A 13,191-nucleotide genomic window follows, 5' to 3' on the forward strand; every position below is an offset into this window, starting at 1 on the left:
CAATTCTCTTATGTACCCTCTTATGTGTTATCTTATGTACTCTCTTATCTATTATCTTATGTACTCTCTTATGTGTTATCTTATGTACTCTCTTATATACTCCTCTTATGTACTCTCTTATCTATTATCTTACTTGTACTCTCTTATGTATTCACTTATGTACTCCTCTTATGTACTCTCTTATGTACTCTCTTATGTATTCTCTTGTGTACTCTCTTATATACTCCTCTTATGTACTCTCTTATGTACTCTCTTATGTATTCTCTTATGTTTTCTTTGCCTTTCACATTCAGTTATTTAACTATACATAGGTTCAGTTTGGGCCGAGTTCTGTTTTTTACTTGTCTTGTACTTGTCTTATTTTTCTGACTGCATAAGCTGCGGAACTCAGCCTTTTCGACAGTGGTGAGATGTGGGCACCCCATTGCAATTTACAATCAATGGTGATGCCCAGGAAAACGGTTTTAGTTATGACGTCTAATTTAGTATCGTCCAGATCGATATCGAGCCCTACTGGAGTTACACTAATTAGCTTTTTAGCTTTTATGCTACAAACAAACAAAAAAAGCTGCTCATTCTCTTCATTATATTAGGTACCTGGTATCAATAAATAACAAGCGTAAATAGTCAAGAAAATTCACATTTCCTTGGCTTGGCGCAGTCGGATAATAAAAGTGAATGCACATTGCAGAGATACAGCGAGCGATTGCGTTGCGTGATCACAAATTAATTAATTTGTCAATCTGTGGCAGTTGCTGATACCTAATCATGTCTTTAACATTCGTTATATTGTTATTTGAATTATTCTATCCAAAAGATTAATAATTTATTAAATACTAGTGTACCGCATTTGTATAAAATAAACTCCTATGCTATTTTCAGGATCTAGCCTAGCAAGACTACGTATCTACATCATTAAAAAATCCTTTAAATTGGATTAAATTGGATTTGTAATAATTTTGTGTATGCAACAGAAAATATGTATTGGGGTTGTACCTCAGTCCTACTCTTTCTGACTAAATCCCACCATGTTCCTTCTTAAGCCCTTTATGTGCCAAGACCGCTGTTACTCTTTCGAACAATCCCGCAGCCCCGGCAGGGAGGAGGTTGTTCTCAATTCCTTTTTTTCTAGGTTTTTTTATAAGAACTAAACCATGTATGTATGTATGTACATAAACTATAAATAGATTTGTCGTATAATATTGCAGTAGTAAACAAGCAAGCGACTGCAACCGTCCGCTGCGCACGCGCAAATCATTTCACTCTCTATAGCCATTGATCGGCAACATTTGGTTTTCATATGGAATATTATTATTCATATTTCTTGAAGATTGTATGCGCGATCCTCAGAACAAAGAATTTAGGTATGTGAAAATATTTTCTTTTATTGAAAGCTTTTTTAACCATGTCTTTCTACAAGTTGACTATTTCCTGTGGAAGTCAAACTCTAGAGTTCCACCGTGGACTAGTAGTTGACTCCTTTAATACTTTTTAAAACTTTTTCTAAAATCAATCTATCAAAAATCTGTGAGGGAATTCTTAAAAATACAAGGTTAGTGACCCACATATGAAAAAAAAAAACGGAAATATGTCAGTATGTGCAATTATCTCTACCATTAATCTGTGGCAACGCACAATATTTGAATACCGCCTTTCACCAAAGAAAACCCAATTTTCATAATTTTCTTCGCGGAATCATTTTGCAATTATTTACATTTACATACAACAATAAATCAACGAGTGTCAGTTACTATTTCCTTCCTGCATAATTACGCTTACAAAATGTTGTCAACCCCCCTTCATTTCCCCGGTGGGGATATTAGGCGCCGGCGCAACACCGCGGAAAAAAGTAAAAACACTATCGTTAGTCATTAATACAGGCGCAAGCGCACCGGGCACTTTTTTCCAACCATTTCTAATTTCGACACCGCCACGATCGCACGTGTCAAACCAATCTTATTTCAAATTTTTCAAACATCGAACGTCTGACTTTTACCGCGTTTTTATTGGCAGTTACAATGATTAATAGTGATGTTTATGAATCGTTGAGTATCGATACGTATAGTCTCGTTTGCGCGTAATATTATCGCAAATTGTGCGTGAAGGAAATATGAATTGATTGTTGTCGTGTAAACTAATGACTATGACGCGTGTTAGCTGTTGTGTTTTAATTGTAGTTTTATTGGCGATTTTTATGGACATTTGTGATGGGTACAGCCCTAGAGGTAAGTAGTTTTATTGTTCTTTTTATTGTAGAGATTTTTTATTTTATCGTTCTTGTCATGAAAAACCAAAATACGTATAGGTACATAGACCGGAAAAACTAAATAAATATACCTATAAAGAATCGAAGATGCGCTCTATACCTACGCAATTTTTAAACACCTACCACATCGAAATCATTTAATTTTTACCAATATCATTTTCTAAAATTTCCTGAGGAAATTATCTGTATAGAAATCAAAAGCTAAATATTAAATAAATATACAAAAACAAAACTTTATCCAATAATTTTGTAACCACTGAAACACTAATGGCTCCAATCAATCAAAATGAGTTAGCAATTTGACGTGAAAGGAAATAAAGTTAAATATTTTGTAACAAGCTGAAAGTTCTGTCATCACCACTTAACTATAAATTGATGGTACTAAGATTTCAATTAGATCTCGATTATACGAAATTACTCTAGCAATGCTGACTGTATATTCGGGAATTCTAATATTTATTACATGCTGAAAAAAATAAATTCGTGCTAAAATTCTAAAAGCCCTTTCTGCAGCTTTGCCTCTTCATTCAATCTCCATACTAGCACCATTGTCTTGCTTCCCATCATTAAATAAATGGCAAAATTAGACCAAATATTAATTTCATATGACACAACCAAGCCTAAAAATAAAATTTATCATCATCATCATCTTAAGAACAACGCTTTAACACATACAAAAAAAACAGCTAGCAGCAGGTCTAGTCTCTTAAAATATAAGCACCTTTAAATCAGATATTACATTCCAAATTATCTCTACATCAAGATTTACGTCACTATCTATTGTAAATTCATATTGAATTATCAAGTCATTTACATAGTCCACTCTCATTTTCTCTAGCGCCGGCAGCCACAATTCAAACCACATTTAGCTCTAACAGTACCCACAGACTGCAAACTTTTAGTCGGCCGATAGTTTGTGCTCACAAATCAGTATGAACATGAATATGCATTTACAAAGATCTGGTATTTAGCCGGTATCAGACCGACTTAAACTTATACATATTGAATTTACGATCATCATCATCCTCCTGCCCTTATCCCAATTTTCCTTTACTTGGGGTCGGTGCAGCACGCTTTCTTCTTCCGTCTACCGTCATCTCAGAAGTAACTTTTTTTCCAACCATCTCGAGACAACTGTCGGCCGACTTTTTAGTCTGCAGTTTCTGGTTACTTTAGCTATAAACCTGACTTAGGAACACGACAGTAAGCAATGAAATTCCATTGTGGAACCATGTTTTAGTGCCAACTTACTGGAAATTGTAATTCCTTTGTGATAGGATAAGAAATAAATCGGATTTAGCTTTGATTGTGGAGCTAGGTATTATTTAGAATTTAATGTGACGTGATTTAGACTGGTTTAAAATTATTAGGTACTTATGTTGAGCTTTACGCTAAAGATAAAGGTAGTGCAATGGATCTCTTCGTAACGGATTCCTACAACAAGTGACGTTAAACAAATATGCTGCCTTTTCTTCTTCGTCTTACTTGTGATACGAGAATTATCCTGGGAACAAATATAATGACCACCATAAAATGCCTTGATACCCTTAGTTTTGCAACCAGAAAAATCTACTGAACACCAGAAAAATAAAGTCTAAAAATGTAATAGTACCAGCTATTTTAGTCACGACTTCACTTTAAATTGTATTCGACCACCAAATTTAGTAAATGATCACCAACTCTTGACGACCAAATTAATGTATTATATTTGCCTAAATAAGTCACTGTGATTGCCATAAAATGTAGGCTTATTATCAAATAAAGTATTATGATGCCATATTAAGTTATGTGTCCGGCTTGCAATGCATGCGTGAGTGTCAGTATGACGAGTGACAGGGGAAAATGGAAGAAAATGACATATTGCGCCGACCCCAAGTAAAATTGGGAACAGGGCAGGAGAAAGAAGAAGAAGAATGTGTTTCTCAATACACTCCCTCGAAAACACACTCTTATCGCACTGTTTAGAGGCATGCAATAGACAATTTTCCACCCTAGTGCAGGAAAAGGGTCCCCATAATGTTATTACATTTATTGTATCAGGCCGAACTTATTTTTTTGGAGTCAGTTTACTTAAACAGGATAGCAAGATGTAAAAACTTTGATTATCATTTTATATTAAAACGCTGGTATAATTTTGATGATCATTCACTACTTTTGGTGATCATTTACTACTTTTGGGATAACAATGATTTATTTGGACTCATTTTGCTTAAATAGGATAGCAGAATGTAAAAACTTTGGTTATCGTTTTACTTTAAAATGGTGGTTTAATTTTGGTGATCATTTACTATTTTTGGCTTGCGCATGATTTATTTTGGAGTAATTTCACTTAAATGGGATAGCAAAGTGTTAAAACTTTGGTTATCATTTTACATTAAAATGCGAGTTTCATTTTGGTGATCATTTACTATTTTTGTCTGCTATTTGTTACTATTTCTGGTGATCAGTTAAACATAAGCCAATTATCCTTACTGTGGTTTTACCTTTATTTTTAAACAAATTATTTTGATTGTGCTGTTGTAATAATATCAAAATAAATTTTGCTTTAATTTGTCGTGCTAAATAACTCGAAGCTTACAATCTGTATAGACGTTACCAATTATTTTTAGTATGTCATAAGTCCAAGTTTTATTGTGTATCAAAACGATCATTATATAAATTACAGTACTATTAAAATTACGTTTACACGACAAATATAACAGCTATTAATATCATCTAAATAGGAAACAGTATAACAAGTAGTACAAAACCTAAGATTTCACTTTTCCGTCTAAATAATATTTATACCAGCAGTTTCCAACGTAAACGATCGGGTTTCCCTTTAATGTTCGCAGACAATATCTTGTCTTTCTTCTAATAAGCGTGATCAACGTAACAAACTCACATTTACGAGAAAAAAATGGTTACAGATGTGGCTGAAAAGGATGATACTTGGGAGATGATGTCAGATAGTATAGAAGAAGACAAACTGTGATGATTCCAAATGAGGTTAGGATAAGAGATGATGATCAGAATAAAAAATAGGGTGGGACTAGTGTATATATGAGCAGGCCCGCCGCTAGCTGTTTGTTCGCCCGCGTGCAAAACTGATTATACCGCCCTACGACTACATACGTTTTGTCAAAAAATATATAGGGGGGGGGGGGGCGGATCCAGGTGGTCCGGATCAATTCATATCCATCTTACTTGTCCAACAGAAAAAAATATGTAAAGAAAGTAAAGAAAACCCTCCTACTTTTGGATAAATAACTATTGCAATACATAACATACATTACACATAACTTTTTATTTACTTGAAATGTTCAGAGTAACCTAAGCAGTCCTGGGTTAGCCCATAAGCACATGGGCGTAGCCAGCTTTGGGCTCAGGGTGGGGCAGCAGTCAACCTATCCTCCGGGGGTGGGACGGGGGCCCTCCGATTTTTTGTATCTTGAGCCGTTAATCTCAAACTTGTTAATTTCTTAATTTGAGAGGTTTATATTTTCAGGTACAGAAAATAAACAATCACACACAGGACAAAAGCCAAAAGTAAGGGCATATAGTTTCTGAATACGCGAGCGAAGCGAGCGTGAATTTTTTTTTCGGACTTAAACCAAATATTACGTAAAATTTAGCCCAAACGTTCTTAACTTTTTGTTTGTTAACAAATGTAAAAATAAGGGCATATTGTTTCTGAATACGCGAGCGAAGCGAGCGCGAAATTTTTATCGGACTTAAACCAAATATTACGTAAAATTTAGCCCAAACGTACTTAACTTTTTGTTTGTTGACAAATGCAAAATATAGTTTCTGAATACGCGAGCGAAGCAAGCCTGAAATTGTATCGAACTTAAACCAAATATTACGTAAAATTTAGCCCAAACGTACTTAACTTTTTGTTTCTTGACAAATACAAAAATAATATCGTTTCTGAATACGCGAGCGAAGCGAGCGCGAAATTTTAATTATTTTTTAAGACTCATAACCAAAAACTACGTAAAATGTCGCCCAAATGTACATTTTCATGAATGGGGGGACTAGGTACGACACACCCGATTTACGAGCGAAGCACAAGCGGAGCCGTCGTTCGCGGCGTCAAGTGTGGACGTACAACGAACCTACAACGATCACTGTTTTCGAACGTAGTTTTCCGCAGCAATTTCGCGGCTCTTGGCGAATATGGACGATATAATAATATTGCAGTAGCCGCTGCTATTGCAGCCAACCAAGCCCTTTTTATAACGGGAGTCACAAGGGCAAAACCGACAACAGGCGGAACGCAGCCGAGCACGAACGAAATGCTCGGAGCGTGGTCGTTAGAGGCTTGTAAGTTGGTCCATTCTAGACGAATTTTGTTCGGCTCGTGCTCCGCTCGTGCTCGACTCTTCTAGCGTAGATGCAGCTTAAGCTTCGCGGACACTAGGAATGCCTCCAGGGACCACCAGTGGCCCGCGGACCACCGGTTAAGAACCACTGTGCTAAACGATCGTTCTATTGTACAGGTCGTAAATGGCTGGGCAAGCAAAATAGCGAGCGCGGTTTTTACACTAGGATAAAATTGCATTTCCGAAATTTTGATCACGTCTACCATTTCATCTCTTTCAATGCATTATTTTTTGGATTAGATGGACGGCTCGGCTCGCTACACCACATAGCAACTATTCTTTTAGGGAATACGGCTCGCTTTCAAATGACGCGTGCACCGCGCACGTTAGGGAACTCGAACGTGTATTTTGTTTTGATCGCGCTCTTTTCAAAGTCGACAATTTTTTTGTGCAATTACTTACGGATAGTACATATGATTGTTGATGTTGTTAGTTAGAGTTAGTAAAAAAAAAATTTAATCAGACACCTTATAGGTCAGAGCCAGGGCCCAGGGTGGGGCAAGTGCCCCAGCTTGCCCCAGTGTGGCTACGCCCATGCATAAGCAAACTAAGCAATTGCTTAGGGCATCAATGCAGTGCAATCATTACCCCCTATAGTGGCCCCTATGTATTGAAATATTGAGATTAACTTAAACTAACGCACTTGAATATCTATAACAATGTTTAAAGTCAGTAAAATATGTTATTTGGTGGGTTTCCCGTTGCCAAAAGCCAACCTATAAGACACATTGCATATATAAGGAAGCGCGAGCGGAGCGAGCGCGAAAATTTTTTAGTCTAAGGACACAAAACAAATAAAAACCACTGTAAATTAACAAAGCAAAGTCAAAAAGTAAGATATGTACAGAAGTGAAGTGCAAAAGCCGCGAGCGAAGCGAGCGCGATTTTTTCCTTAGAGTTTTCATGAAGTAAACATATCATAAAAAGCCATAACGGAATGCCTCAACAATTAAACAAAGATAAAATGCGAAATCTGACATAGAGCCGCGAGCACAGCGAGCGCGATTTTTTTTTGGGGATGCAAAGGGTGAAACAGTCAAAATTGATAGGAGACGACCAAAGCTAGGGCGGCTTTTTCCGAAATTTTATTGGTTTAATTTTGCCGCCCCCTAAATAGCATTTGCCCCACGCTACGCCACTGGTTGATCTTAAATCGTTTTTAAGAATCTTTAATTTTGAAAATGTCCTTTCAACAGAATATGTACCTAACTGAAACCGGCAGTGTAAGTAATATTCTTAGCGCTATTGCTGTGTTCGGAAATATTGAAATCAAATCATTAGTAAAAAGATATTGTATTTTTTAAATATTACGTGATGAGTCGCTCGATTTGCCGCCCCCTAGGACGTGCCGCCCGCGTGCTGTGCACGCGCTGCACGCCCGCTTACGGCGGGCCTGTATATGAGTATAATCATTGATGACCCTTAAATAATATATTAAATCAAAAATATCTTAATACAAATTGAAGGCATTAAAGCTTTAATTGTGACGATTAACCCAGTAGATGGTACCGAAACAAATGTTAATAATATAGTATTCTAGACAAGCGCTTTTTTTAAGCAGATCCATAAAGCAGCAATTTGAAAAAAAGACAACTAAAATATTAAGAATAATAAGCATGAAGCAGTCTAACTGCCTTGAAAAAGATGTTTTCAGAATAATCAGTATGATAGATACTGAAGATTCTATACCTAGCTTAAATGTAACTTACTTCTCTTAACTTATTTTCGTTTAAACTAAATTATTCCATTCTATCATTCTGTTATGAGGTTTTATTTTGTCGCTCTCATGTAGGTTCGATCTAAGAAGTCTCATTGTTGCCAATAATGGCATTAAACTTGCAATAAACAGTTACATTGTATTCAGTTTCTTTTAAAAAAGATTCTTGTTAAGAGACGATATCTATACTGAAACTTACATTAAACGCCTCTTGCTCTTATTTTTTCTTATGTATTTATAATTATACCTACTCCAATATCGGTGGTAAAAACAGTGCTGCCAGCATCTCAAATTCGATAGTAAAAACTTTATCGATATCAATTTATAAACGTGACATACCTGTCAACCATTGACGACTCAATCCAGCAATGTTAACAAAAGATGCTCATTGATTGATACGGAAAAAACTTCGAAAATATTGACAAAAACTACCAAAAACATAACTTTATCGATAGCTATTGTTGGAACAGAGTTACCAAATTCATTGTCACTGTTACATTTATTACGAAACATCAAAATGTTTGCGAGGAAAGCGGTGGAGCAAAAACATCTTACCTGCGCCCGCGCATTTGGATTTGTGACGTCACAATCGATCAATTTCTCGATTAGTACCGTTCCACTTAGAACCGATTGACTCTAACCGTTTCGTGTTTCATACAAATTATTTTATAGTTTTGATTTGATTTTAGAAACTACTGACATTACGGAAATGCCCGGTTGCTGCAATTAAAATTTTTACCGCCATCGCTATTTGGGTCTCAATTTATTTTAAATTTTTATGCTCCTACTAACTGCGTGTGTTGACCACACAAATTGATTCTCAAAATAATTGGGCGTTATTGGTCTGACTCATCTTCAAGTTACAAAATTACTTATTGAAAGCTTACGATTCGAAGCCTCGTCCTGTTTAGTTTTCTATCACGTTTCTTGATTACACAGAAACTCGCTGTTTAATGATCCCATCTTCCTCATAGTCACTTTTTATATCAATGTTTTCTTTCCACTTAATCATCATATTTCGGGGATTCTATCCATCCATCTTTTCGTTACTCTACCTAGTATTCTAGCCAGATAATTCAGAATAATTCCCCACATAGAAAGTTAAACTTAATTACATACTTAACAAGTGAAGAGCTATTTGACAGTTTTATTCTTAAAGTGCCAAATACTGATACTAAGTGGATAGTTTTCAAGTGAATAGCAAATGTACGTGATGCCATCAGGCTCAATGGTAACGCTGAAATATAAGAGTTCTGTGAACAATTAGATTCACTTTCACATAACATTGAAATGTTCAACTTGTACGGAAATTCTGTTACTGTTTGTGAGTAAAATTGGTAGATGGTATTGGGGAAGTAAATTACAAATTATGGAGACAAGATAGAACTATGGAGACAGGCATAACATAGGTGAATTATGAATTTAAATCTGTCGAAGGATTTACGCACGTCAATCCAGAAAAGGCTAGAATGTAAAGCAAGATGGTTGAAGAGTAAATATCCACTAAGAAAGATACGTAGACTTATTTCCTTCTATAAGAAAGAAATAATAGGTATAAAAGATCAAGTTGGTACAATTTAGAATGAATCTCAATTGCTTAAGGAAAACTGCACTACAAATTGCATTGATTAGTCCGAAAGCAAAAAGTTTAAGTAATCTAATCACTTCAAAAAAGGCTAAACCAAATTAATCCTTTACCCAAGTTGTTAGGTGAGATGAAAAATAAAACTTCGGCGTTGGAAAGTCAATAACTAAGTAAAGTAGTCATTGGAAGTAAAATAAACCCTTACCTATTATATTTTGAGATCAGAACTGTGCCTGAAATCAGAAACGACTTTTCCTGGAGTGTTTGGCTATGATTTTCAGTTTTAGCAATGCGCAATTTGAGGCCATTTACCAACTTAAGCTTTTCATTCTTACATAACATACACAAGAAACAATTTGTCATGTCAACCATCCATCACAGTTCAACATAGTCCATTGTGCAAACGGCTCATTAATATTTAATGTCTAATCATAGTTAAAGCCTACAAAGATCGTTTCATTTTCACATGCCCTCAAAATCTCACGCACGTCCTTTCACACTTCGGACGATAAAAAAACGTTGACTACGGTAAAAAATCGACGACTACAATCGATACTTAGAATATCGATTCGATATCAATCAAGACAATCCATCGTTATAAAAAGACTAGACTTTTCCCCCGGCGTTTCTTGCGCTTCGTTGATGACAAATGCGTTTGCAAAACACTAGAGATTGTCATGTGAAATAGGTACTATTGTTTCTGACTGTGTTGTTAGTTTTCCTAGTTTGAATCGTGGTGAATATTATTACGTCTCGAAGACCTTATAAACATTAGAATCACTTTATTTTTATTTCTTTACCTAGCTTGATATCTGGATGAGTTGGTATAGTGAGAAATAGAAGACAATATCTTATAAACATTTTCAGCAAACAGATCATTCAAGCAGGTTATGATTCGATATGATCTGATGAAAACTATATAGTTGTTGAAGGTTTAAGAACAAAAAGAAGAATGAGACACTATGTCATAAGGGAAGCTGGATACTACTGCACAAATGACAGCTACGCATGATTTCAGTGTCAAATGATAACTTAGCAATTAGGAAGGGAACGTTGCGTTACAAGTCATTTAGGACCAAAAATATTTCGCAAAAACTGCAAATCTCAATGTAATGTGTCAGAACAGAGCAATAGTTAAATCATCTATATAGATAATGCATTAGGGTAAGTAAATTCTCAATTTCCTCCAAGTAATAGAGTTTATTTTATAGGGTGCAGAAACCGTATAATTAGTGTATCGTAAACTACTTTTCCTTTCGCATGCAATTTAGCACCCATTGAGTTACAACAACTAAACGGTAGGCATACACTTTATTACTCTCACTTTATACTTACTCTCTATTTCTATGGATTCTATAAGATAGAACAATTTGTGTTTTGTCGATGCAAATATCTTTAGAGATAAGTTTGTGATGTTTTATATGGTGTTCTATAACTTATGCTGTCGGTTAATTTGCGATTAGGGACTGGACTTGAACATAGCTTTGAAATTATATCATCAATGTACAGAGAGCTTATAAGAATCCACAGTTTGACTCCTCAAACACGTTTGGTTTTACGACACCATCATATTCGTGAATGTCACTGGATATGTTTTCTTGTATCAATGGGATATCTAACATTTCAAGATTATTTCAAATTCATCCAGTAGTTGCTAAGATTAGCGTTTCAACCAAATTAACAAAACTCTTCAGGTTAATGATATTAATATAGACGGTATAATGATGAACAGAGTACTCACAACAGTCCCTTGACTAATTCTAGACATAATAATAAATCTCATCAGATAATTTACTACGTTCGTCAGTCAGTCACTTCACACGGCATAAACACTCAATAAAACATTAACAGCTACTTCTGAACCGTAAATAATGTATAATTTGTTGTAAGAAATGAGCGACGTCGTGTCATCAGGGCAGGCATCGAACCCGCGACCTTCGGGGGAGAAAGTAAAGAAACTAACATCTAGAATTACTGAGGGCTGATTACTTGGATTATGTTATTACTTATTAGTTTTGTTTTAATAGATTGTTTGTTATTGGCTGGGTTTGTTGATGATCTAGCTAGAGGATATTTCATTGTCTAACTGACTGTTCCATAGTGTCAGATATCTCATTTATCGTTTTCCGCGGTTTCACCAGCGTTACATAATAACTATACTGCCTGGACCGGGATAAAATATAGCCTATGATACTCGGGACGAGTGTAGTTTAATTGTTTCGGAGCCTTTACAAAGAAACAAAAAATATGTCCTCTATTTATTAGTTTAAAAGCATGGGAAGTGGTTTGCGGAACCCGGGCTATATCGCTGGTGGAAGCTAGTCCTTTCAAATCACACTGGAAACCGAAGGCTTTTGCGACACTACATCACATTTCAAATCGATTAAAATTTCATCCATATTACAGCTTTTCTCGTCCATCAATTTCTTCAAAACTTTTTCCAAAAAATACCTCAGATACCATCACAGTACACCGTGACCTCTCCATCATCAGCTAGATCCGGTACATCCGTTGGAAGGTCAGCTCATTAGTGCGGGGCACGATTTGATCCCAAGACTCACGACCTTATGATGACCTGTCAACGATGCCTAGACGCTGGCGCAATTTGGATCTAGGCGTTTTTTGTTTGGGATAGATTTTTTAAAAGAAATTATGTTTAGTACTCTCTAAAACTCCTCCATTCAGGAGTAGTTTAAATAAAATAGCTGTGTGCTTTCTTTCACAAATGCAGAATCGCTCTTTTAGATACTTGCAAATTCGTAAAAAAAATATCCAAAACCGATTTCCCCCGATGGTTTATAGGTAATTTATATCTACGAGTATTGTAAAGCTTGGATGCTGAAAATTCTGTTTTTTTTCATGATATACACTAAAGAAGAGGTTATGGTATACCTTCATGTAGGTACATAAATTGCAACGTAGCAGTTGCAGCTGGATTACCATAAACAGACTAAAAGAAGCTCAGACTTTTCTCCCAATATTTTTTTGTCAAGTACAAAACTTACTTAAGCTTTAAACTCAGCAAAGCTATACCAAAAGTAGCCTTAAGCCTATTCACCAACTAGTCGTAGGTAACATTATTACGCAACGATCGCCGGGTCACCACGTGCATACACAATGCAATGAGTTTTCATTTTCACTACGAACGTGACTTGTAATGGTTATAGTGAAGGATTGTGGGACGAGAGGTCGCGGGTTTGAGTTATTTATGTTATGTAATCTGACCAGCTTACACTAGCAGTTTCATTCTCGTCATGTG

General features: G+C 35.8%; 1 protein-coding gene across 1 annotated transcript in view; it reads left to right on the forward strand.

Moving 5' to 3' along the window:
- Nucleotides 1–1,918: 1,918 nt before the first annotated feature.
- The window catches only part of LOC124634413 (transmembrane protease serine 12-like), a 32,524-nt gene continuing 21,251 nt past the window's right edge, over nt 1,919–13,191 (forward strand). Inside the window, exon 1 of the mRNA XM_047169987.1 lies at nt 1,919–2,225. Within this exon, the coding sequence (XP_047025943.1) occupies nt 2,138–2,225 (88 nt within the window). The 5' untranslated portion in view covers nt 1,919–2,137. The remainder of the gene's footprint in view (nt 2,226–13,191) is intronic.

Source organism: Helicoverpa zea, chromosome 11, assembly GCF_022581195.2.
Source record: "Helicoverpa zea isolate HzStark_Cry1AcR chromosome 11, ilHelZeax1.1, whole genome shotgun sequence".
In the NCBI taxonomy this organism is placed as follows: domain Eukaryota; kingdom Metazoa; phylum Arthropoda; class Insecta; order Lepidoptera; family Noctuidae; genus Helicoverpa; species Helicoverpa zea.